The sequence below is a fragment of the Pongo pygmaeus genome, chromosome 6, assembly GCF_028885625.2.
Source record: "Pongo pygmaeus isolate AG05252 chromosome 6, NHGRI_mPonPyg2-v2.0_pri, whole genome shotgun sequence".
NCBI classification, from domain to species: Eukaryota; Metazoa; Chordata; class Mammalia; order Primates; family Hominidae; genus Pongo; species Pongo pygmaeus.
Genome location: NC_072379.2, coordinates 21827739 through 21855448, shown reverse-complemented (window position 1 = coordinate 21855448; position 27710 = coordinate 21827739). Strand labels below are relative to the sequence as shown.

The 27710-nt window shown below is 47.8% G+C and overlaps 2 protein-coding genes across 3 annotated transcripts; one reads left to right on the top strand and one right to left on the bottom strand.

The window, feature by feature from the left end:
- Positions 1-508: 508 nt before the first annotated feature.
- LOC129041458 (vitamin K epoxide reductase complex subunit 1-like protein 1) lies at positions 509-838 on the top strand. Its single transcript, XM_054497038.2, has one exon. The coding sequence runs from the start codon at positions 597-599 to the stop codon at positions 819-821; it is 225 nt and encodes a 74-aa protein (XP_054353013.2). The 5' UTR covers positions 509-596; the 3' UTR covers positions 822-838.
- Positions 839-4478: 3640 nt separating this feature from the next.
- On the bottom strand, positions 4479-27015 carry LOC129040950 (beta-glucuronidase-like). 2 transcript variants are annotated; one of them, XM_054495901.2, is made up of 12 exons: positions 26792-27015; positions 23865-24050; positions 23373-23557; positions 23045-23187; positions 19990-20177; positions 18884-19036; positions 18491-18669; positions 18260-18406; positions 14045-14129; positions 11540-11716; positions 8127-8262; positions 4479-4858 (listed from the first exon to the last, which is right to left on the bottom strand). In XM_054495901.2, the coding sequence occupies exons 1-12, from the start codon at positions 26999-27001 to the stop codon at positions 4692-4694; spliced, it is 1956 nt and encodes a 651-aa protein (XP_054351876.1). In that variant the 5' UTR covers positions 27002-27015; the 3' UTR covers positions 4479-4691. The 2 variants fall into 2 exon arrangements, with proteins under 2 accessions (XP_054351876.1, XP_054351877.1); XM_054495902.2 differs by lacking the exons at positions 23045-23187; positions 23373-23557; positions 26792-27015 and having other exon boundaries at positions 23865-23931.
- Between the last annotated feature and the right edge of the window lie 695 nt (positions 27016-27710).

Genomic DNA, 27710 nt, shown 5'->3' with positions numbered 1-27710 from the left:
TGCATATTTTCAACTAGGCTAGTTCGTGAAATTAGTAATATTTCACCTGAAAGACTGAGAAATCAAAAACATTGCAGCTATAAAACCGGCATTTGGCCAGGCATGGTGACCCACGCCTGTAATCCCAGCACTTTGGGATGCCGAGGCGGGTGGATCACCTGAGGTTAGGAGTTGGAGACCAGCCTGGCCAACATGGTGAAAGCCCGTCTCTACTAAAAATACAAAAATTAGCCAGGCATGGTGGCACGTGCCTGTAATCCTGGCTACTTGGGAGGCTGAGGCAGGAGAATTGCTTAAACCTGGGAGGTAGAGGTTGCAGTGAGGTGAGATTGTGCCACTGCACTCCAGCCTGGGCAATAGAGTGAGACTCCATCTCAAAAAAAAAAAAAAACCTCATACCTGGCATTTGATCTGCAGAGTCAACCTGTATAATTTTAACAAAACAGACTAGTATTTCTGTTCTCAATTTTCAGAGTATGGCAGGAAGATCAGTATTCAAACACTGCAGCAAGTCACACGGTGTTAGTCCTTGTCACTCAGAAAGCCTCTCTCCAGCACCAAGGCCTGATTGAGCCTGCGTCTCTTCTCTTACAGGCATGACAGCAAGCACCGTGGCAGCTTTGATCCTCATGACGTCCTCCATCATGTCAGTCCTGGGGTCCCTGTACCTGGCCTACATTCTGTACTTTGTGCTGAAGGAGTTCTGCATCATCTGCATCGTCACGTACGTGCTGAACTTCCTTCTTCTCATTATCAACTACAAACGACTAGTTTACCTGAACGAGGCCTGGAAGCGGCAGCTGCAACCCAAGCAGGACTGACGCCCGACAGACTCTGACCTGACAGTCTCAAGCCCCTTTTCCATTCAGTTTTATTTTGCAGCAGGTTTTTATATATTATATGTATATAAAAAACATATATTGCAGCTATAAAACTGGCATTTGGCCAGGCATGGTGGCCCATGCCTGTAATTCCAGGACTTTGGGAGGCCAAGATGGGTGGATCACCTGAGGTTAGGAGTTGGAGACCAGCCTGGCCAACATGGCCAATATATTATATACATATAATATATAATATATAATATCTATTATATACATATAATATATAATATCTATTATATACATATAATATATAATATATAATATATAATGTACATATAATATATTATATATAATATATATTATATACATATTATATATAATATATATTATATACATATTATATATAATATATATTATATACATATTATATATAATATATATTATATATAATATATATTATATATAATATATATTATATATAATATATATTATATACATATTATATACAATATATATTATATATAATATATATTATATACATATTATATACAATATATATTATATACATATTATATATAATATATATTATATACATATTATATATAATATATATTATATACATATTATATATAATATATATTATATACATATTATATATAATATATATTACATACATATTATATAATATATATATTACATACATATTATATATAATATATATATTACATACATATTATATATAATATATATTACATACATATTATATATAATATATATATTACATACATATTATATATAATATATATATTATATACATATTATATATAATATATAATATATATTATATACATATTATATATAATATATAATATATATTATATACATATTATATATAATATATAATATATAATATACATATTATATATAATATATAATATATAATATACATATTATATATAATATATAATATATAATATACATATTATATATAATATATAATATATAATATACATATTATATATAATATATAATATATAATATACATATTATATATAATATATAATGTATAATATACATATTATATATAATATATAATGTATAATATACATATTATATATAATATATAATATATATAATATACATATTATATATAATATATAATATATCTTATATACGTATATAATATATAATATATCTTATATACGTACATAATATATAATATATATTATATACATTATATATAATATGTATATTATATATTATATACATATTATATAATATATATTATATATTATATACATATTATATAATATATATTATATATTATATATTATATACATATTATATATAATATATATTATATATTATATATATTATATACATATTATATATAATATATATTATATATTATATATATTATATACATATTATATATAATATATATTATTTATTATGTACATATTATATAATATATAATATAGATTATATATCATATATAATATATAATATAGATTATATATCATATATAATATATACTATAGATTATATATCATATATAATATATACTATATAATATACATATTATATATAATATATACTATATAATATACATATTATATATAATATATACTATATAATATACATACTATATATAATATATACTATACAATATACATATTATATCTACTATACAATATACATAGTAGATCTACCATGTAATATACATAGTAGATGTACCATGTAATATACATAGTAGATGTACCATGTAATATACATAGTAGATGTACCATGTAATATATGATATACATAGTATATATACTATGTAATATATGATATACATAGTATATATACTATGTAATATATGATATACATAGTATATATACTGTATACTATATATGATATACATAGTATATATACTGTATACTATATATGATATACATAGTATATATACTGTATACTATATATGATATACATAGTATATATACTGTATACTATATATGATATACATAGTATATATACTGTATACTATATATGATATACATAGTATATATACTGTATACTATATATGATATACATATTAGATATAATGTATAATACGTATTATATATAATGTATAATATATATTATATACATATAATATATAATGTATAATGTATATTATAGACATATAATATACAATGTATAATATATAATATACATATAATATATAAGGTATAATATATATTATATACATATTATATATAATATATAATATGTTATATACGTATTATATATAATATATTATATATTATATATTATATATGTTATATAATATATAATATATATTATATACATGTTATATATTATATACATGTTATATAATATATATTATATACATGCTATATAATATATACATGTTATATAATATATAAGATTATATACATGCAATATAATATATAACATATATAATATATATTATATATTATATATTATATATATTATATATACATGCTATATAATATATATTATATATAAATATTATATAGCATATTATATAGCAATATTAGATAGCAATATTATATAGCATGTATATAATATATAATATATAATATTATATATATAATATTATATATAATAGTATATGTATTATATATATATAAATAATATATATATAACATATAATATATAGTATTATATTATATATTATATTACATATAATTATGTATACTATATACTATATATTATATATTATACTATATATTATATATTATATATTACATATTATATAATATTATATACATGTTATATAATATATAATATATAATGTTATATTATATAATATATTATATATTATATATAATATATTATATAATATATAATATATAATATATAATATATTATATATAATATATTATATATTATATATAACATATATATTATATATGATATAATATATAACATATATAATATATTATATATGATATAATATATAACATATATTGTTATATATTATATATTATATATATTTTTCCAAAGTATATACTTCAAATCAGAATTGATGCACCATCCTTGCCTTACTGGAGCCTGGGAAGACAGGGAGGACAGATTCCTTAAGGAAAGACTGTGCTCTGGGAGGGGGCAGGTGGTGTCATTTTGAAGTGTAAAGGCATGGAATGCTGATTTGTAGGCAGAGTTGTTTAAGGAGGTCTTGTCACATTCAGTGGCATCCATTATGATAAAGCCAATGGGCTTTTACACTCATCTGTCCATTTCTGTCAAGACCCTATGGCTGAGGTCAGAACAATGTTCTGGGAGAACCAGTTACCTCTAACCTTCCAATTCAGACACTGCCAGCTTAACTATGTGGACACTGGCACACAGACCCTGTTAAGTGCTGCAACGACAGCATTTCTATGAGTTTGTTGGTACATGTGGGACTTTAGCTCATCCGAGGAGTCGAGCAGCAGCTGTGAAAGTCTTCTACTCACTCCCTGTCCAGGCTGGCCCCGTGTGCTACACAAACATGGTGGCCCTAGGAGCATGGGGCTATTCCTGCAGAAGCCCTCGGGAACCAGCTGCTCTGAACGTGGTGGGGGTGTTGGAGCAGCAGTTTCTCGAAAGTCCACACACAGTTAAGGCTCTGAAAACAGCGCGACGCACAGAAATGATTTCAGATGCTTTTCAGTAGCCACTTTCATGCCAACTCTTTATTTCCATACTAGAAAATCTTTTATTTCCACCTTTAGTGGTCCCTGCTAGCACAGATGACCACAAAACCCAGGCCAGAAACGTTCTGGTCTGCTGTGAACAGTCCAGGAGGCACTTGTTCTGCTGCTGTGGAAGCTGCCCTGACTCGGGGAGGAAGGGACGCGCAGGTGGTGTCAGTCTTGCTCAAGTAAACGCGCTGTTTTCCAAACATTGTGACTTGGCTACTGAGTGGGGATATCTGGTTTCATTGGCAATCTTCCAGTATCTCTCTCGCAAAAGGAACGCTGCACTTTTTGGTTGTCTCTGTCGAGTGAAGATCCCCTTTTTATTCCCCAGCACTCTCAGCGGTGCTACAAAAAAAAAAAAAAAGACACAAAGCGATTCAGATGACTTCTGATGGGTCAAGTTAGAACCAGTCTGGAGCCAAGGTAGGCACTAAATAGAAATGTCTTTTTTTTTCTTTTTGAGATGATCTCACTGTCGCCCAGGCTGGAATGCAGAGAAACAATCATAGCTCACTGCAGCCTCGACCTCCTGGGCTCAGGAGATCCTCCTGCCTCAGCCTCTCAAGAACCACCATGCCCGGCTAATTTTTTATTTTTATTTTTTAGTAAAGACAAGGTCTCATTATGTTGCCCAGGCTGGTCTCAAACTACTGGGCTCAAGCAATCTGCCCTCCTCGGCCTCCCCAAAGTGCTGGGATTATACGCACAAGCCACCATGCTCAGCCAAATGTCCTCTTATAGTTTCAGGATGCTTGCTCTGAAGTGACAATTTATGGGTTGAAATATTTAAATACCACTGTTCTGCCCAAACATCCAGGTTCCCTGGTGTGTTAATTTCTAGTTTTCTAGTCTGTTGGGGAAAAACTCAAAACAGTGGCCAGGTGTGGTGGCTCATGCCTGTAATCCCAGTGCTTTGGGAGGCTGAGGCAGGTGGATCACCTGAGGTCAGGAGTTCGAGACCAGCCTGGTCAACATGGTGGAACCCCATCTCTACTAAAAATACAAAAACTGACCTGGTGCATTGGCTCATGCCTGTAATCCCAGCACTTTGGGAGGCCAAAGTAGGTGGATCACAAAGTCAAGAGTTCGAGACCAGCCTGGACAATATGGTGAAACCTCATCTCTACTAAAAATACAAAAATTATCTGGGCGTGGTGGTGGGTGCCTGTAGTCCCAGCTACTCAGGAGGCTGAGGCAGGAGAGTTGCTTGAACCCAGGAGGCAGAGGTTGCAGTGAGCTGAGATCACACCGCTGCACTCCAGCCGGGGTACAGAGTGAGACTCTGTCCCCCCCCCACAAAAAAAAATACCAAAAGTTTATCCTTTATTTGCAAAATAAGGTTTACATTCTGGGTACCCAGCTGTCTGGTAACTGGGTAGGCAGAGGGCTGGGGGTATCTGGGATAGTTACCCTTGAAAAGGCTTGGGCTTTTAGAAGAGATAGCTTCTAGTGGGAGCTACAGTCCTACAGCCACAGGTGCCTATGTGGGACCTACTCGTGGAGTTCAAAGTCCTCTGGGGCCGACGTCCAGCTTGGCAGCACCCACCACTGGTGGTCATTCGCCCCGAACTGAGGCTGGTGGGGAGCACAGCTGGCAACGACCTGTCAGGGCTGGGCTCTCAGGACATTCTCTGTCCCTGGTGGGACCACAACTAAATGGAAATGTTAAATGGAAAGAAAGCCTTCCCCACCAAAGTGTTCAAGACTGTTTCTTCCATAAGTGAACACAGGCACCGCCAAGTACTTCATCAAATGCAGAACTTACAACAACCCACAAGGAGGTGGCATTATCCCCACTGGACAGGCTTATGAAAAGCTTAGGAGACTTGCCCAACGTGATGCAGGTCATTTTTTTTTTCAAGACTGAGTCTCAGCTGGCCATGATGGCTCATGCCTGTAATCTCAGCACTTTGGGAGGCTGAGGCAGGCGGATCACCTGAGGTCAGGAGTTCAAGCCCAGCCTGACCAACATGGAGAAACCCCGTCTCTACTAAAAATACAAAATTAGCCGGGTGTGGTGGCGCATGCCTGTAATCCCAGTTAATTGGGAGGTTGAGGTAGGAGAATTGCTTGAACCCGGAGGCGGAGGTTGCAGTGAGCCGAGATAGCGCCACTGCACTCCAGCCTGGGAAACAAGAGCAAAACACCATCTCAAAAAAAAAAAAAAAAAACAGTCTCACTCTATCATCCAAGCTGGAGTACAGTGGTGTGATCTCAGCTCATTGCAACCTCCATCTCTCAGGTTCAACCAATTCTCATGTCTCAGTCTCCCAAGTGGCTGGCATTACAGGCATGCGCCACCACACTGGCTAATTTTGTATTTTTAGTAGAGCCAGGGTTTCTCCATGTTGGCCAGGCTGGTCTCAAAGTCCCCACCTCAGAGGATCTGTCCACCTCGGCCTCTCAAAGTGCTGGGATTACAGGCGTGAGCCACTGTGCCCAGCCTGCAGCTCATTTCTTATCACATAAAGCCTTGTGCCTCTCCACAAAACTGCCATCAGGGATGTCCCCAGAAACCATTTATTGCAGGTGTCACATAGAGGAGAGCTTCCTGTTCTCTTTTTCCCTTTACCTCTTCCTTCTCACCTCACCTTGTTCATTCATTCATCCCTTTTCCATTCCCATTTTTAAGCTTTAACCATTCAAAGGCCTGTCTTCCCCTATAAGGAATGTATTGTAATTCCCGCCATCACCATATCCTTCTCCAACCCACCAAACTGCTATCTTCAGTTTATGGTAAGTCCATAAACTAAGAAAAAATGGGACACATTCATTGCAAACTTGGCAGTCCCTCATCCATCCCCACATGAGAGTGCAGATGTTATTCTCTTTGAAGACCAATCTTGTGTTTTAAAGACAAGTCTCACTCTGTTGTCCAGGCTCTCGTGCAGTGGTGCAATCATAGTTCACTGCAGCCTCCAACTCCTGTGCTCAGGTTATCCGCCTGCCTCGGCCTCCGAAGCAGCTGGGACTACAGGCACACACCACCACACCTAGCTAATCTGTTTATTTTTTGTAGAGATGGGGTCTTGCTATGCTGAACAGGCTGGTCTTGAACTCCTGGCCTCAAGCAATCCTGCCAACTTGGCTTCCCAAAGTGCTGGGATTACAGGCGTGAGCCACCACGCCTGGCCTGAAGACTTTTAAATGCTGCCAAATTCAAGATGCGTTGAAACTCACCTGTATTTGATGAGCCTGCTTTTCGCAAGTGAGTAATACACAACAGACTGAAATACCTTAAGCTTCTCAGGCTTTGTACCCTTCTATGGAATAATAGTGTATCCCAAAAGTAAATCCATAATGAGGTCCCGCTTTTCCTTCCTCCTTGGCTATGAAATAGACAAGAAAAAGGCAAGCCAGCCATTTCCGATTCACTGTAGCTGACTCTCCTGTTTGCTTTTTGACTGTATTTGGGAGGTGGGGGACTGATTGCTTTCCTGCTTCCTAAGCACAACTTACTTTTCCTAGGAAATTCTCAACGCAACCTACATGGATGAAACCAGCTTCCCCACTTTGTTTCCAATATTCTTACAATCGAAATGGCCAGAATTGGAAAGGCAACCTGAAAAAATAAGGACGGGTACATTATCCCATGAGCCAAACTGCCACTTACACTGTTCAGTCATGAAATCGGCAAAATTCCAAATGAGCTCTCCAACCACGTATTTTCTGCGTTTTTGATCCAGAACCACATGGTACTGCTCTAGCAGACTTTTCTGGTACTCTTCAGTGAACATCAGAGGTGGATCCTGGGATTCAAGGCAAAGAGAATGTAAGAGTCAGAACTGGCAGAACTGTAAATGTTAGATAAAAATAAAGATCCACTTGATGGTAACCAAAATATCTGTCCTCGCAGGTGGCTATAGTGACTGCAGGACTCACTGAGGTAAAGACAGCCAGGGAATGATGTAACCCAGAATAAAAAAGGAGGTTTAAAAAAAAAAAACCTTAATGATCAACTGCTTTATTTATAAATGTAATTTGATATTCACTCTACATTACTTTTCCACCTCTATCTGCTGGTACAGTCTTAAGGCTAAACTACACTACAGGTAAAAATATGTCTTTGGGCCAGGTGCAGTGGCTCATGCCTGTCATCCCACCACTTTGGGAGGCTGAGGTGGGAGGACTGCTTGAGCCCAGGAGTTCAAGACCAGCCTGGGTAACATAGCAAGACCCCATCTCTACAAAAAACACAAAAATTAGCCAAGCCTACTGGTACACATCTGTGGTCCAAGCTAGTTGGGAGACTGAGGTTGGAGGACTGCTTGAGCCCCGGAGATCAAAGCGGCAGTGAGCTGTGTTCACACCACTGCACTCCAGCTTGGGTGACACAGTGAGACCTTGTCTCTAATATACATATAATTTAATTATCTAAACTAAACCAGGCTGGGCATGGTAGCTCAGGTCTCTAATCCCAGTACTTTTGGATGTGGAGGCAGGAGGATCACTTGAGCCCAGGAGTTCAAGACTAGTCTAGGCAACACAGTGAGACCCAGTCTCTACAAAAAGTCAAAATATTAGCCAGGCATGGTGGCACACGCCTGCAGTTCCAGCTACTTTGGGGGCTAAGGAGGGAGGATCGCTTGAGTCCAGGAGGTTGAGCAGTGAGCTGTGATTACACCACTGCACTCTAACCTGGGCAACGGAGTGAGACTGTCTCAAAAAAATTGTTTTTAATTAAACTAAATCAATTCAGTTATCCTAGTCATATATCAAGACTTCAATAGCCATGTGTAGCTAGTGTGTACCATTTCAGACAGTGCAAATATAGAACGTTTCCATCATTGCAAGAGTTTCTTTGTTTTTGTTTTGTTTTGTTTTTTGAAACAAGGTCTCACTCTGTCACCCAGGTGGGAGGGAGTACAGTGGTGCAATCACGGCTGAATGCAGCCTTGACCTACTGGGCTCAAACAATTTTCACACCAGCCTCCCAAGTGGCTTGGACTACAAGCACTCATAACCATGCACAACTAATTTTAAATTTTTTGTAGAGATGGGGTCTATGTTGCGCAGACTAGTCTCAAACTCCTGGGCTCAAGAGATCCTCTGACCTCAGCCTCCCAAAGTGCTAGCATTCCAGGTGTGAGCCACCACACCCAGCACTGCAGAGGTTCTATCAACATTTACCTAGACCTTCTCGAGAGTTTCTTAAGAATTCAGAGCTGGGGCTTGGCACGGTGGCTCATGCCTCTAATCCCAGCACTTTGGGAGGCCAAGGCGGGCGGATCACTTGAGGTCAGGAGTTCAAGACCAGTCTGACCAACATGGTGAAACCTCATCTCTACTAAAAATACAAAATGAGGTGGGCGTGGTGGCGCATGCCTGTAATCCCAGCTACTCGGGAGGCTGAGGCACGAGAATCGCTTGAACCTAGAAGGTGGAGGTACATGAGCTGAGATTGTGCCATTGCAATCCAGCCTGGGTGACAAGAGCAAAACTCTGTCTGAAAAAATTTTAAAAAATTTAAAAAAAAAAAATCAAAGCTGGTTACCTTTTCAAAGAGGTTGAGGAAGCGTGCACTTCCCCCTACTTGACTAGTTTGCAGAAGTGGCATTCTGTAAGCACGATAAATTTAAGGGTGCAAACAGAACAGTGCAGTCCATTGTGGGTGGCTGTTCCCAGTGTGTCAACGAGAGTCCCAGGAGCTGTGACAGACAAGTGTGAGCTGTCTGGGGTGGGAACAAGGGGTTGGATGGAGTTCAGGAATCCACAGGAAAAAAAAAACTCACAAGATAAACCAATATATCTTTGGTGAGGAGGACAAAAAGATGAGATGGATTTAAAAAAATGAGGACAGGCTGGACATGGTGTCTCATGCCTGGATTCCCAGTACTTTGGGATTCCAAGGCAGGAGAATCACATGAGGCCAGGAGTTCCAGACCAGCCTGATAGCAAGACTCCATCTTTACAAAAAAAAATTTTTAAATAGTCTGCACATGGTGGTGCATGCCTGTCGTCCCAGCTACTCAGGAGGCTGAGGCAGGGGAAACGTTTCAGCCCAGGACTTCAAGTCTGCAGTGAGCTATGATGACACCACTGCACTCCAGCCTGGGCAACAGAACAAGACCCTGAGAAAAAAAAAAAAAGGCTAGCACAGTGGATCATGCCTGTAATTCCAGCACTTTTGGAAGCCAAGGCAGGAAGATCAATTGAGTCCAGGAGTTCGAGACCAGCCTGGACAACATAGCAAGACCCTATCTCTAAAAAATAAAAATTAAGAAAAAGGATCTTTTAGTTGGTGATTATGGTGCCAACATGGGCATTCCAGGCAGAAGAAACAGCTCAAGCAAGAGCAGGAGAGCAAGCGAGGGCAGTGGAAACAGATCAGTGGCTGGGAGTGAGGGGAGAAGAGGTCGAAAACCCAGGAGAGAGCAGAGGGCACTGAGTGTCCTGACCAGGGGTTAGGGGTTTGTCCTGTGGGCCTGTGGGAGCCAATGACAGGACTCCCAAAATTTTCATCTGTGGCTGGCACAGAGGCTCACACCTGTAATCTCAGCACTTTGGGAGGCTGAGGCAGGAGATCACTTGAGCCCAGGAGTTCAAGACTAGCCTGGGCAACATAGCAAGACCCCATCTCTACAAAAGTAAAAAAACTAGCCAGGCATGTTGGCATGTGCCTATGGTCCCAGCTACTCAGGAGGCTGAGGTGGGAGGATCACTTGAGCCCAGGAGGTTGAGGCTGCAGTGAGTAGTGATTGCACCACCACACTCCAGCCTGGGTGACAGAGAGACCCAGTCTCAAAAACAAACAAATACAAATTTGGATTTGTTAGAAAGACCACTTGGGCACGGGTGATAGAAGGCTGTCTGGAAACAAAGCCAGTAAGGAGGCCACCTCTGAGGACCAAGCGAGTGGGGCAGAGGCCTGGCTGCTGGCGGGGAGGGAACGTGGATGGGGCCATGGGAGGAGAGCCCAAAGCTGAAGCGAGGGGAGCAGTGCAGTGGGTGCAGGGCAGGCTGGAGGAGGCGAGTGACATCTCTGCCCTGAGAGAACACACAAGCAGAAAGCTCAACACTGCTTACCTGGTGAAACCCTGCAATCGCTTCTGCTCCATACTCGCTCTGAATAATGGGCTTCTGATATGTCTTATACCAGTTCTCAAACTGGGTGGTCAGCTGCCGCTGAATCAACTCCAGGTGCCCGAAGTCATGATACCAAGAGTAGTAGCTGTTCAAACAGATCACATCCACATACGGAGCCTAGGAACAGAGTGGCAGAGCCCGTTCAGCACCCAGAAGACAGCATGACTCAGCACTCACACAATGCAGGGGCTCTTCTGGCAGAGAAGGTAAGAAGGGGATGTAATCCCCGCACTCTGGGAGGCTGAGGCAGGAGGATGGCTTGAGGCCAGGAGTTTGAGACCAGCCTGGGTAACACAGCAAGACTGCAGCATTACAAAAAATAGTAGTAAGAAAATTAGCAGGGCACGGTGGCTCATGCCTGTAATCCCAGCACATTGGGAGGCCAAGGTGGGAGGATCACGTGATCCCAGGAGTTCAAGACCAGCTTGGGCAACATCACAAGTCCCCATTTCTACCAAAAAAAAAAAAAACCTAAAATAGGAAGAGCTGCCTCCTGGGGCTGAGAACATCCAAGTGCACCAATTTAGATCCTGAAATTACCCTGCTCCATAGGCAGGAAACATGGTCACAAAGTGGCCCAAAGGAGATAGGCCTGTGACTCCGCACTGACACTCACGACATGCGCAGCTGGGAAGGGCTGTGAGAGGCACAGTAGCTGCCAAGGCGCAGTCCTCAGCCAAAGCCCAGGGCCCCCGCCACTGGAACTGAATCCTCTCCAGGCAGCACTCCCATCACTGGGCTTCCCCTCACCTTGCCCTGGAGAAGTGCTCCCACCTGAGGGGCCGAAGCAGTCATTCTCACAGAAAATCTTTTGTTTTGTTTTGTTTTGGAGACAGAGTTTCACTCTGTCGCCCAGGCTAGAACGTTAGTGGTGCGATCTCAGCTCACTGCAACCTCTGCCTCCCACCATCAGGTGCTTCTCATGCCTCAGTCTCCTGAGTAGCTAGGATTACAGGCGCGCGCCCCCACGCCTGGCTAATTTTTTGTATTTTTGGTAGAAACGAAGTTTCACCAGTTGGCTGGGCTGGTCTTGAACTCCTGACCTCAAGTGATCTGCCTGCCTCAGCCTCCCAAAGTGCTGGGATGATAGGCATAAGCCACCATGCCCGGCCATCACAGAGAATCTTGAGGCAGCTTTCACGAGGCAGCACTGTGGGCTGTAGAGGGCCTGGAAGAGTCTGTCCTAGGAGCAGGGCAGATAAGACCGAGTAGGACCACCCCCAGCTTTAGCAAAGCGGTGCTCACGGCTGAGCAGCAGAGGCTTCTGTGTCCAACTGGCTAGTTTCTAATGCGTCCTGAACACACTTCTTTCTAGTAAAAATCCTGGCCGGGTGTGGTTGCTCACGCCTGTAATCCCAGCACGTTGGGAGGCCGAGGTGGTGGATCCTGAGGTCAGGGGTTTGAGACCAGCCTGGCTAACAAGGCAAAACCCCATCTCTACTAAAAAATACAAAAAAGCCAGGTGTGGTGGCATGCACCTGTAATCCCAGCTACTCAGGAGGCTGAGGCAGGAGAATTGCTTGAACCCGGGAGGAGGAGGTTGCGGTGAGCTGAGATTGCACCATTTCACTGAAGCCTGGGCAACAGAGCAAGATTCCAACTCAAAAAAAAAAGAAAAGAAAAAATGAATGCTAATGTCAGCCAGGCTGAAGAGTTTGAGACCAGCCTGGGCAACACAGAAAGATTCCACCTCAACAAAAAAAATATAAAATTAGCCAGGCACAGTGGTGAAAACCTGGAGTCCCAGCTACTTGGGAGGCTGAGGCAGGAGGATCACTTGGGCCCATGAATTCAAGGCTGCAGTGAGCTGTGATCGCACCGCTGCACTCCAGCCAGGGCAACAGAGTAGGACGTTGCTTCTACAAAAGAAAAAGAAAAACTTAGGTTCCAACCCTGGACTTACTAAATCAGAATCTCAGAATGCAGAGATCTGGCATTTCATAAAAACTTCCCCTAGAGATTCTCATCAGCCAGGTGTGGGCCAGATGAACTCTAAGCTCCCTTAGACCTTTGACATTTTATAAGTCTATTAAATCGAAGTGCAAAAAAATGCCGAGTCCAAACTGAGCAAACAAATCCCATCTCCCTATGCCCAGCCTCCTTGGATTGAGAAAGCCACACCGCCTGGCGGGTAAGCAGGGGGAGAATTCTCATTAACCCAAAGACCATCTGTGAAAACAGACTGGCTGCGGCCGGGTGTGGTAGCCCACACCTGTAACCCCAGCCCTTTGGGATGCCGAGGCAGGAGGATCGCTTGAGCCCAGGAGTTGGAGACCAGCCTGGGCAACATGGCAAGACCCTGTCTCTATCTTTTTAAGTAAAAAAGAAAATGAAATAAAACCCAGACTGGCAGCGCATGGTTCTTTCCAGCTGTTCCCGTGAGCAGGCTTCAGGACAAGCTCAGGCAAAGGCAGGGAGAAGTGGGGTGGGGGCCCCCAGGCTCACCGCCTTGTCTGCTGAATAGCTGGACTTGGTCACAAAAGTCACAGGCCGGGAGGGGTCCAAGGCTTTGGTGTGAGCGATCACCATCCTGTCCACAAAAGGCAGAAGACACAGGTTCCATCAGTCCAGGAATGGCTCAGACACCCTCCCATCCTCTCTGTCCCATCTTCCCCCACCAGAACACAACACGGGGTCAGGCACGATGGCTCACACCTGGAATCCCAGCACTTTGGGAGGCCAAGGTGGGTGGATCACTTGAGGTCAGGAGTTCAAGATCAGCCTGGCTAACATGGCAAAACCCCATCTCTACTACAAATACAAAAATTAGCCAGGCATGGTGGCACACGTCTGTAACCCCAGCCACTCGGGAGGCCGAGGCACAAGAATCACTTGAACCCCAGAGGTGGAGGTTGCAGTGAGCCGAGATCACGCCACTGCACTCCAGCCTGGTCCACAGAGCAAGACCTGTCTCAAAACAAACAAACAAACAAAAACAAAAAAAGAAAAAAAAAAAAAAAAAGCATGGAGCCGCTGCTTTCTTCCCTTACTTGAGATGTATTTTACATAAGGGCGTATGATCCTCTAGTCCTAGACCCAGCTCTCTAACATCACTCTTTCTCCCCCCATCTCCAAATCCTATCCCCCCAGAGGAGTAGCCACTCTTCCAGGTACACAGAGATGAGGCCACTGGGCTGAACACTGCCAAAAATGAGGTTGAAACAACTCTTGAACACAGGAGTGGATGGCTGCAGATTTGGGTGGGGTATTTATTAATGCATCAAGCAAACAGGGGCACTCCCTGGGAGGTAAGCATAGGGCTGGGTGAGAGGTTCTCAGCAGTGACTCAAATCTAAGTCCACAGGTCCTGGGCAGTGGGAGTGGTGACGCTTCCACAGAGAAATGGGGCAAGTGCCGGGCAAGGTGGCTGATGCCTAGCATCCCAGCACTTTGGGAGGCTTACTGAGACCAGGAGTTCAAGACCAGCCTGGGCAACAGAGCAAGACCTTGTTTCTACAACAAATTTAAAAATTAGGGGAGGGCATGGTGGCTCATGCCTGTAATCCCAGCACTTTGGGAGGCCGAGGCAGGTGGATCATGAGGTCAAGAGTTTTCAGACCAGCCTGGCCAACATAGTGGAATTCCATCTCTACAAAAAAAAAAAAACAAAAAAACAAAAACAACTAGCCAGACACAGTGGCACACACCTGTAATGCCAACTACACATGAGGCTGAGGCAGGAGAATTGCTTCAACCCAGGAGGCAGAGATTGCAGTGAGCCAAGATTGCACCACTACTCTCCAGCCTGGGCAACAGAGCAAGACTCCATCTCGGGAAAAAAAAAATTTTAAACTTAGCCTGGCATGGCAGTGCACACCTGTGGTCCCAGGTATTTGGGAGGCTGAGTGGGGAGGATTGCTTAAGCCCAGGAGGCCGAGGTGGCAACAAGCAATGATTGCACCACTGCACTCCATCCTGGGGAACAGAGCGAGACCCTGACTCTGAAAAACAAACAATGAAAGAAATGCTGCGAATGGAAGTGGCAAGTGGTGGCAGGAATTGGGCTCTGCGAGACAATAAATATAACTTGGACTGGAGAGTCAGGGACAGCCTTTTAGAAGAAATGGCCCTCAGGCTGGGCCCAGTGGCTCACACCTGTAATCCCAGCACTTCAGGACGCTGAGGCAGGTGGATCACAAGGTCAGGAGTTCGAGACCAGCGTGACCAACACGGAGAAACCACGTCTCTACTAAAAATACAAAATTAGCCAGGCATGGTGGCACGTGCCTGTAGTCCCAGCTACTCGGGAGGCTGAGGCAGGAGAATCGCTTGAACTCAGAAGGCAGAAGTTGCAATGGACCGAGATCGCGCCATTGCACTCCAGCCTGGGTAACGAGAGCAAAACTCCATCTCAAAAAAAAAAAAAGAAACAGCCCTTATGCCGAGTAGAGTTAACCAGGAGGGATGAAGGGAAGAAAAACCCAACAGAAGGACCCATCCATGCTCAGAGCTCCCAGCACCTGCCCGAGGCCTCCACAGTAGACTGGTTTTTTGTTTGTTTGTTTGTTTTTTTGAGAGACAGAATCTCACTCTGTAACCCAGGCTGGAGTGCAATGACATGATCTCGGCTCACTGCAACCTCCACCTCCTGGGTTCAAGCGATTCTCCTGCCTCAGCCTCCCAAGTAGCTGGGATTATAGGCGCCCACATCCATGCTTGGCTAATTTTTGTATTTTTAGTAGAGATGGGGTTTCAATATCTGTTGGCCAGGCTGGTCTCCAACTCCTGACCTCAGGTGATCCACCCACCTTGGCCTCCCAAAGTGCTGGGATTACAAGCGTGAGCCACTGTGCCCAGCCCAGACTGTTGTTGAAGGCTGTTTTCCTCTTCTCTTTCCTCAGTTCATTTCTTCTTTTATGCCCTCCCCCATCATTGCTCTCCCTATCCGAAGGCTGTGGCTGGCACAGGTCGGAACAGAACCCCCTAGCCTCAAGTTCCAAACCCACACTCTTCCACAGCCAGGCTCTCAGATGGGAAACTTCAAAGCCTTGTGACAGCCTGGCTGAACCTCTCCAGCCTGGGTGGCTCCCTCCAAATCCTGCCCCAGAAAACAGGCATCTCCTTGGCCACCTCCCAAAGAAGCCTCAAACACCTGCTCCTGGAAGCCTGTACTCTTCCCCTTCACAACAAATGTCCTGTCCACCCAGTCCTGCTGAGCACACCCCTGTGCCCCCGACCTCTGAATTGTCCTTGGCCCAGGCTGCAACAACTTCTCAGAGCCTTCTGCCTGCTGCAGACTTGGCTCAGTCCAAAGCACTGCATGAAATTGGGGTGTGCTGTATGAGTCAAGAAGCATTTCTACCACCTCTCCTGCCTCTACCCCAAGTGAAAAATCCAACTCTGAATGCTGAGTTAGAACTGCACGATTGTAAAGAAGAAAATGGGGCCGGGTGCAGTGGTTCACACCTGTAATCCCTGCACTTTGCGAAGCTGAGGCAGGAAGATCACTAGAGGCCAGGAGTTCCAGGCCAGCCTGGCAAACATGGTGAAACCCAGTCTCTACTAAAAATACAAAAATTATCCGGGCACGGTGGCTCACACCTGTAATCCCAGCACTCTGGGAGGCCGAGGTAAGTGGATCTCCTGAGTTCAGGAGTCCAAGACCAGCCTGGCCAAACATAGTGAAACCCCAACTCTACTGAAAAATGCAAAAGTTGGCCAGGCACAGTGGCTCATGCCTGTAATCCCAGCACTTCAGGAGGCCAAGATGGGCAGATCATGAGATCAAGAGATCGAGACCACCCTGGCCAAAATGGTGAAACCCCATCTCTACTAAAAATACAAAAATTAGCAGGGTATGTTGGTGCGTGCCTGTAGTCCCAACTACTCAGGAGGCTGAGGCAGGAGAATCACTTGAACCTGGGAGGTAAAGGTTTCAGTGAGCTGAGATTGCACCACTGCACTCCAGCCTGGCCACAGAGTGAGACTCCATCTCAAAAAAAAAAAACAAAAAAAACAAAAGTTAGCTGGGCGTGGTGGCACATGCCTGTAATCCCAGCTACTCGGGAGGCTGAGGCTGGAGAATCACTTGAACCCGGGAGGTGGAGATTGCAGTGAGCTGAGGTCATGCCCCTGCACTCCAGCCTGGGCAACAGAAGAAGACTCCATATCAAAAAAAAAAAAAAAAAAAAAGCAAAAATTAGCTGGGTGTGATGACACACATCTAGAATCCCAGCTACTTGGAAGGCTGAGGCAGGAGGATCACCTGAGCCTGAGAAGTCGAGGCTGCAGTGAGCCAAGATTGTACCACTGCACTCCAACCTGGGCAACCAGAGTGAGAACCTGTTTTGAAAAAAAAAAAACAGTCCAGGCAAAGTGGCTCATGGGTGCCTGTAATACTAGCTAGGGAGGCTGAGGCAGGAGAATCACTTGAACCCAGGAGGCAGAGGTTGTAGTGAGCCAAGATCATGCCACCGCACTCCAGCCTGGGCAACACAGTGAGACTCCATCTCAAAAATAAAAAATAAAAATAAAAAATAAATGAAAAGAAAACCACAATTTGAGTGGGTAGATATTTGGTCCCCTGAACTGTCCGGGTATGGACGGCCTTCCCATTGGGCTGGACGGGAGGCTGATCTTGAACAGCACGCGCCCACCCAGGCCAGCCACCCGCCAGGGTCTCCTTCCCAATCTAGCCAAGGGCAGGCAGGGAGCACTCACTTCAAGTAGTAGCCCGCAGATTCTAGGTGGGACGCAGGCTCATTGGCCACAGACCACATCACAACCGCGGGGTGGTTCTTGTCCCTACGCACCACTTCCTCCATCACCCGCATGTGGTGATGCAGAGACACGTTGTTGAAGAACTGCCTGCGGGCCAGGAGGGAAGGGACAGAGGGTCATGCTGAGGCCCCCGGGCTGGGCAGGCGGAGCAGGTGCACGGCGGGGACTCACGGCAGCGCCAGGCCCACGCCGGGACACTCATCGATGACCACAATCCCATGGCGGTCACACATCTGCAGCACTTCCTCCGCGTAGGGGTAGTGGCTGGTACGGAAGGCGTTGGCACCAAGCCAGCGAAGCAGGTTGATGTCCTTCACCAGCAGCGGCCAGTCGAAGCCCTTCCCTCGGATCTAGGGGATAGCAGAGCCAAGTGACCCCTGTCCCTGTCGAAGCTGCACTTCCTCCGAGAGCCAGGACTCTGGAGGGCCACCCCATGAGCCCCCTCTCCATTTGGAGCCATTTGCCTCATTGCCTTGAGCTGCCTTCGACTGCAGGACACAGGGAAGGCGAAAGTGGAGGGTGACCAGAAGCAGCCCCCACAAGGACCCAGGAGCCCCAACGCACGTCCGCATCCTCGTGCTTGTTGACGCCGTGGAAATAGAAAGGCTTCCCATTGATGAGGAACTGGCTCTCGGTGACAGCCACAGTGCGGATCCCCACAGGGAGCGAGTAGAAGTCAGACACAGGCCCCAGTGACGTCTGTGCAGTCAGCCGCACCTACGACAGCCAAAGCACCAGGTGTGAGCACCCTGACAGCCTGAGCCCCATCCAGCCTGCCCTCCGGCAGGAAGGCTCCTCGTGCACCCCAGCAGCCGCCTCTGGGCCTGTAAGCAGAGATGCAGCAATCAGAGGTTCTGCCCTTCCCTGGCTGACCCTGGGACCTGCCCTTCAAAACGGGGCCTACCCTGGGGCCTTCCCCTTGACCAGACAAGGAGGCTCATGCCTGGAGATCTCACACTTTGGGGGCTAAGGCAGGAGGATCACTTGAGTCCAGTAACTCAACAACAGCCTGGCGACAGACTGCGACCCATCTCTATAAAAAAAAAATTTTTTTTTGAGAGTCTCACTCTGTCCCCCAGGCTGGAGTGCAGTGGTGTGATCTCAGCTCACTGCAGCCTCTACCTCCTGAGTTCAAGCAATTCTCCTACCTCAGCCTCCCAAGTGGCTGGAATTACAGGTGTTCACCACCACGCCCAGCAAATTTTCAAATTTTTAGTAGAGATGGGGTTTCACCATGTTGGCCAGGCTGGTCTTGAACTCTTGGCCTCAACTGATCCACCCACCTCAGCCTCCCAAAATGCTGAGATTAGAGGCATGAGCCACTCTGCCCAGCCTACAAACATTTTTTCTTTAATTAGCCAGGCACGGTGGCATGTGCCTGTAGTCCCAGATATGCAGGAGGCCAAGGGAGGAGGATTGCTGCAGGCTGAGAGTTCAAGGCTGCAGTGAGCTGTGATCAGGCCACTGCACTCCAGCCTGGGTGACAGAGTGAGACCATCTCAAAAAAAAAAAACAAACAAAAAAAACTGGGCCTCCCACCAAGGGTGAGAAACATCAGAAAGCTCAGAGGACCATGCCTGCCCATCAACCTCTCTTGGGCTCCTGCTGAAGCCAGGGTCACCAGATGGGAGCAAAAGACCTCCCTTAGGCATGTCCCAAACCACCATTACCTCCAAGGAGTAGAGATAGGCGGGGCGTTCGTGCATCAGGTATGGCCACCAGAGGCTGGCACCCGGCACCTTCAGCTGGCCCTGGGTCCCAGTCCCGTTCGCCACGACTTTGTTTTCTGCATCCAAAAGACGCGCTTCCAACTCGAACAGGTTACTGCCCTTGACAGAGATCTGGTAATTCACCAGCCCTGCAAGAAACAAGAGAGACCAGGGCTGAGGGAGGGACACGACCTGAGTCACACAAACGGGAGCACCATGCAGCCACCGCTGCCAGGCAGCCATTTGTTTCTGTTGCTTTTTTAAAATTTAATTTCTTAATTTTTTTTTTTTTTTTGAGATGGAGTCTCACTCTGTCCCCCAGGATGGAGTGCAGTGGCATGATCTTGGCTCACTGCAACCTCCACCTCCGGGGTTCAGGTGATTCTCCTGCCTCAGCCTCCCAAGTACCTGGGATTATAGACGTGCACCACCATGCTTGGCGAATTTTTATATTTTTAGTAGAGATGGGGTTTTGCCATATTGGCCAGGCTGGTCTTGAACCCCTGACCTCAGGTGATCCACCCGCCTTGGCCTCCCAAAGTGCTGGGATTACAGGTGTGAGCCACCACACCTGGTGCTTTTTTTAATTTAAAGAAAGATTTTTTTGGCCAGGTGCAGTGGCCACATCTGTAATCCCAACACTTGGGGAGGCTGAGGTGGGAGGATCGCTTGAGACCAGGAGTTCAAGACCAGCCTGGGTAACATAGGGAAACCACTTCTTCCCTAAAAATACAAACAATCAGCCGGGCGTGGTGGTGCGTGCCTGCAGCCCCAGCAGCCCCAGCTACTTGGGAGGCTGAAGTGGGAGGATTGCTTGAGCCAGGAGTTCGGGGCTGCAGTGAGCTATGATCCTGAGGTAGGGTAGGTAGCAAAGGAAGTGACTGTGTCCTTCGGACATGCCAACCATGGCACTGTGACATGTGACGTGTGAACAAGCATGTACAGTTACTATGCATGTGCCACCAGACGACAGCCCAGAACGTGCTTACAGTAACACCTCTTCCCAGCTCCTTACGAATTCATCATGGAAGACTCCCAGAAACAGAGTTTCCCCAGTAATAATCGGTGCTGTCTCATCCTTACGAGCAACCTGTCCTGAATTCTCTGTCTCAGGGTGAACTGTGTATTTTGCCCTTCATTATTTTTTTTGAGATGGGGGTGTCACTCTGTCACCTAGGCTGGAGTGCAATGTTACAATCTCAGCTGACTGCAACCTCCACCTCCCGGGTTCAAACAATTTTCCCATCTCAACCTCCTGAGTAGCTGGGATTGCAGGCTAACGCCACAATGCCCAGCTAATGTTGGCTAAGCTGGTTTGAACTTCTGAGCTCAAGTGACCACCCACCTCGGCCTCCAAAAGTGCTGGGATTATAGGCATGAGCCAGTACACTCAGGCTGTTCTAAACTTAACTTCCAAAATAGTTTTCCTTGGCAATAAATTGCTCTATGCTGCATCGCCTTTGCTGTGTGATTCTTTTTTAAATTCTTTTTTATTCATTTATTTTATTTATTTATTTTTTCTCAGATAGGGTCTCACTATGTTGCCCAGGCTGGTCTCGAACTTTGCAGCTCAAGTGATCCGCCCACCTTGGACTCCCAAAGTGCTGGGATTAGCCACCACACCCAGTGTAAATTATTTTAAACTTAGAACTGCAGCCCCACAACAGGTGTCAATAATCTCACCACTGCACTCCAGCCTGGGCCACAGTGCAAGACCTCATCTCAGAAAGAGAAAGAGGTATATTTTAAAAAAGAAAAAAACTTAAAACAAAAATTTTTCTTAAATACAGAATATCCAAGGCCGGGTGCGGTGGCTCACACCTGTAATCCCAGCATTTTGGGAGGCTGAGGCAGGTGGATCCTGAAGTCAGGAGTTCGAACCAGCCTGGCCAACATGGTGAAACCCTGTCTCTATTAAAAATACAAAAATTAGCTGGGCTTGGTGGCGCATGTCTGTAATCCCAGCTGCTTGGGAGGCTGAGGCAGGAAAATCGCTTGAACCCGGGAGGCGGAGGTTGCAGTCAGCCAAGATCATGCCACCACACTCCAGCCTGGGCAACAGAGCAAGACTCCATCTCAAAAAAAAAAAAGTGTATCCCAGCTGGGCACAGTGGCTCACACCTGTAATCTTTGCACTTTGGCAGGGTGAGGAGGATGGATCACCTGAGGTTAGGAGTTCAAGACCAGTCAGGCCAACATGGTGAAACCCCGTCTCTACTAAAAAAAAAATTACAAAAATTAGTCAGGCCTGGTGGCAGATGCCTGTAATCCCAGCTACTCGGGAGGTTGAGGCAGGAGAATCGCTTGAACCCAGGAGGCAGAGTTTGCAGTGAGCCGAGATCGCACCATTGCCTTCCAACCCGTTGACAGAGTGAGACTCCATTTCAAAAAAAAAAAAAAAAAGAGAGAGAGAAAGAAAGACAGGGTCTCCCTCTGTTGCCCAGACCAGACCAGAGTGCAGTGGCACGGTCATAGCTCACTGCATCCTTGACCTTCCAGACTCAAGTAATTCTCCTGCCTCAACAGCTGGGACTACCGGCACACATCACCATGCCTGGCTAATTTTTTAATTTTTTGTAGTGATGGCCTCACTATGTTGCTCAGGCTGGTCTTGAACTTCTAGCCTCAAGTGATCCTTCTACCAGGGCCTCCTTGCAATGTGCTGGATGACAGGCCTGCGCCTCCGTGCCCGGCCCCCAGAAGCTGCCTGTTCCTTGAGCATGATGTGTAGCAAGGGGAGATGGAGTCAGAGCAGCACAATGGCAAAGGGACAGGATGGCCACCCTGAGCTGTGTGATGTTAGGCCAGACCCTTCTTCTCAAAGTGAGGTCAACCACACAGGTGATTTTGGGAGCCCGTGCCCGCTCAGACAGCCTGGATTTTAGCTTTGTAGGTAGATGGGAAGCTGTGAGGGTTTAGAGATGCTGGGATCACCTTTTTCCTGGGAGAGCTTTCCAAACAGGAAACAGAGCCACCCTGGGCCCTGCTGAGGGAGGATCCTACCAGAAGCCCTCACCACTGTCTTGCTCCACGCTGGTGGTGACGGTGATGTCATCGATGTAGGTGGTGGGTGTCGTGTACAGAAGTACAGACCGCTGCAGTCCCGCGTAGTTGAAGAAGTCAAAGTATATGTTCTGGACAAAGTAACCCTTGGGATACCTAGGGTGGGAGGACTGTGGTTCGCTGGGCCCTTGCCCTGGGTCCCTTGACCTCAGCTTACATGCCTCCCCGGCCTCCCCAGATCCAGGGCCTCCACTCTGTGAAGGCCACCCGGTCCCTACCAGGAAGACCACGGGGTGGGGTGGGAAGGTGGGTGTGTGCAATGGAAGCAGGATGGTACCCACTTGGAGGTGTCATTCATGTACTGGATGGTCCCTGGTGGCAGGGTGGTGGGGGTGAGCGTGTTGTTGATGGCGATAGTGATGCGGAGCCGGGAGGGCAGGGGCCCCACCTGGACCAGGTTGCTGATGTCGGCCTCGAAGGGGAGGTAGCCCCCCTCATGCTCCAGCATGTCGACCCCATTCACCCACTGCAGACACAGGAGATACGGGGAGGGGGCGGCAGGTCAGGGCATGAGGAGGGGCTCTGCTATCGGGCACTCCCTCATATAACCTGCAGCATGGGGTTCTGGGGCCTTCCAGCCAGATGGGAAGAATGACATCCCAATGGGGTAGATCAAGCCACCTATCCCCCTATACAGGGCACAGCCCCCAGGGCAGGGCAGGACCTCCCACCATCCCACCCCAGCAGACACGCTGTGGGTGGCAGCTGGAGGTCCCATGCTGTTCAGCAGCCATGCCCACCCACCCGCTCTGCCTGCTTCTGGCCACACTGACCACAATGGCATAGGAGTGGGCACTGCCAATCCTCAGCACCACTCTTGTGCGCAGGTCCTGGATCCATCGTTCCGGCAGGATCACCTCCCGTTCGTACCACACCCAGCCGACAAAATCCCACAGATGCCAGTCCTGGCCGATGTCATTGAAGCTGGAGGGAACTGGCATGTCCAGGGTGGGGCCCGACTGTGGAGAGAAGGACCGAGCTCAGCTCCTAGGCCCCAAAGTGATCTGGGACCAGTGTGCTGCACAGCTGTGTCCCCAGGCCTAGCACAAGCCCTGACACATAGCGGGGACTCTTGGCAGACTGGACAGATAACTTGCTAATGACAGGTCAACTGCCAGGGCGGTTTGTGCACCTGGGCCAGTGGGGCCAGGAGTTCCTCCTCGGAGTGGATGGGGCCCAATATCTCCTGAGACAGGAGCGAACCCAGGGCCACGTCCCAGCCAGAGGCAAGGTTCAGACCCATGACTAAGTGGCAGATGGCCCACTGCCTGTCACAGGGAGGAGAGCTGGTTGGGGGGATGGGGGGACCTTTCCTTAGGACATTGTGAGTGGGGCACACACTGGTGAGAGGTGACAGCCTGCTGGCAGCCTTGGCAGCCCTCACTCGCTCTCCGCGCCTCCTCGGCCTCGGTGCCCACTCTGGCCATGCTTGAGGGGCCCTTCAGCGCGCTGCTGCCCTGTGGGAGCCCTTCTCTGGGCTGGCCGAGGCCAGAGCCGGCTCCCTCAGCTTGCTGGGAGGTGTGGTGGAAGAGGTGCAGGCGGGAATCGGGGCTGCCCACGGTGCTTGCGGGCCAGCGCGAGTTCCGGGTGGGCGTGGGCTCGGCGGACCCCGCACTCGGAGCGGCCAGCCGGCACCACCAGCCCCGGGCAGTGAAGAGCTTAGCACCCAGGCCAGCAGCTGCGGAGGGTGTGCCAGGTCCTCTAGCAGTTCCTGCCCGCAGGCGCTGGCCTGGAATTCTTGCTGGGCCTCAGCTGCCTCCCTGTGGGGCAGGGCTGGGGACCTACAGCCCGCCATGCCTGAGCCTTGCCCCGCTCCCGGCTCCTCCAGCCCCCCCACGCCACCCCCACCCCCTCCAGCCCCCCCACTCCCCTTGCCCCCCAACCCCGCAGCCCCCCACACCCCACCACCTACTCCCCCACCCCACCCTCCACCCCCCCAGCCCCCCCACCCCACCCTCCACCCCCCCAGCCCCCCCACCCCACCCTCCACCCACCCAGGCCCCCAACCCCCCTCACCCCACCCCCCCAGCCCCCCCACCCCCCCCCACCAAGTGAGACCAAAAACCCACCAATTCCGGACACACTGGCACCCAGCCCCCTCCTCTCTCCCTCCTGTACTGAATGCGCAAAGTCAGAAAAAGAGGATGTAGACCTCACCCGGTCCCACTTCTCTGCTGACCACATCCAAGCCAGGAGGGGAACAGGGGTGGTGTCCTTGGCCTGATGTCAGGTCCTGTCCTCTATCTGAACCATGAAAACCAAGGGACCTTCTTTCCTCGGCAGAGCTGACCTCAGGACGTCTAAACTGTCCCCTCCTCCCGATTCCCTGGCCCAGCTCTGTGCAGCGCCTGTGGCTCTGGCCAGACAAGTGTGTGGGTGGCTCATGCCTGTAATCAGCGCTTTGGGAGGTCAACGTAGGAGGATGGCTTGAGGTCAGGAGTTCGAGAACAGCCTGGGTAATGTAGTGAGACCCTTTTTTTTTTTTTTTTTTTTTTTTTTGAGACGGAGTCTCGCTCTGTCGCCAGGCTGGAGTACAGTGGTGCGATCTCAGCTCATTGCAAGCTCCGCCTCCCGGGTTCATGCCATTCTCCTGCCTCAGCCTCCAGAGTAGCTGGGACTACAGGCACCCGCCACCACGCCCGGCTAATGTTTTTGTATTTTTAGTAAAGACGGGGTTTCACCGTGTTAGCCAGGATGGTCTCGATCTCCTAACCTTGTGATCCATCCCCCTCGGCTTCCCAAAGTGTTGGGATTACAGGCGTGAGCCACCGCGCCCGGCCAAGAGACCCTATATCTTAAAAAAAAAAAAGAAGGTTTTTTTGTTGTTGTTGTTTTGTTTTGTTTTGGAGATGGAGTCTTGCTCTGTCGCCCAGACTGGAGTGCAGTGGCACAATCTCGGCTCACTGCAAGCTCCACCTCCCGGGTTCACGCCATTTTCCTGCTTCAGCCTCCCAAGTAGCTGTAACTACAGGCGCCCGCCACCACGCCCAGCTAATTCTTTTGTATTTTTAGTAGAGACAGGGTTTCACCATATTAGCCAGGATGGTCTCGATCTCCTGACCTCCTGATCTGCCCGCCTCGGCCTCCCAAAGTGCTGGGATTAGAGGCGTGAGCCACCACACTCGGCTAATTTTATACTTTTAGTAGCGATCAGGTTTCACCATGTTATGTTGGCCAGCCTGGTCTCAAACTCCTGGCCTCAGGTGATTCGCTCGCCTCCTTCTTCCAAAGTGCTGGGAGCCACCGAGCCTGGATAAGGTAGTTGTTGTTGTTTTAATTAGCCAGGCGTGGTGGCCCCAGCTAAACTGCAAGGCTGGGGCGGGAGAACTGCTGGAGCTCAGAAGTTAGGATGGCGCCACTCCGCTCCAGCCTGGGAGACAGGGGCAAACCCAGTCTCAAAAAAAATTTTTTTTTATTAAAAATAAATATTAAAAGGAAGGACACTGCCCAGGCTCAGCCTTCACCTTGGGAAGGGGCTCGGCAGGAGTCTTTTCTCCTCCTCCTGCCTCCTCCACCCCAGCCCTCCAGGGTGCTCCCGTTCCCCCGTCCCCCAACCCAGCGCCCCCAAGCCCGTTGACCTTTAACCTCCTGCGGGCCCCCAGCTGGGGACGCCCAGGGTAAGGAGCCTGCGGGGGCCCGAGCTCCCCCACTCCCACCGCCGGGCTTCCGGGCGCCTCCCGGCCCTGCCCTGAGATCGCACCTCCCGCAGCGGCCGCCGGTACCACTGCTCCTCGAAGCCCCTGCGTCGGTTGCCGGAGAAGTCGGCGCGGAAGCTCCAGAGGCCGTCCAGCTCCTTGCGCTCCCGCGACGGGCTCTCCTGGGGGTACAGCATCCCTCCCTGCAGCGCCAGGGCGCAGCGCCACAACAGCAGCCCGAGCGCCGACCAGGCCACCAGCGTCCTCAGGGCCATGCTTCCCGCTCCCCCGCTCGGCCACCATCTGCGGGGCTAAGAGCAGCGCGGGAGGTGCCCGTAGGGCGGGTAGCGTGACACGCCCCGGTGGCGTGACGCCCCCGAGGCCGTCTCCGCAATCTTGGTTCAGGATGAGTGCCAGCCTGGAGGGGCAGGGCGGGGCCGGGTGCTGCCCAGTGGAGCTTGCAGCTGGAACCCCAGGCTAGGCCTTTGGGGAAACGGGACCCTCACCCTCCGCCACAGCCAATAAGGGTGAGGTCTGCGCCCCTGCCTGGCCCAGGCTGGACGATCCAGGGCCACAGGCCAGGACAGAACCCCTGAGATCGGTGGGATCCCCATTTCTTCAAGGAGCACCTCCACTTGCTTTCTCCAGCAGGAATTCGAGGAGGCCCCAGCGGAGCCTCTTCCATGCCTGTCAGATGCAGCCTCTTGCAGGGATGCACGTCCTTAGGATGCGGCCGTAGACTTGACCCTGGGCCTCTGGGCCCCTGACCCTAATCCAGGGGCCAAGAGCTCCCTCTTGGTGTTCCAGGCACATAAAGATGCAGGGAGAGAGGACAGGTGCAGTAATCCCAGCACTTTGGGAACCAGAGGGGGGCGGATCACTTGAGGCCAGTGTTTTCCCATGTATCTGTTACCAGGTGTGTCAATTTCTGCAGGTACCTGGCATTTGTTTACCTGTTTATTATTTCTCTTCCCTAAATAGAAT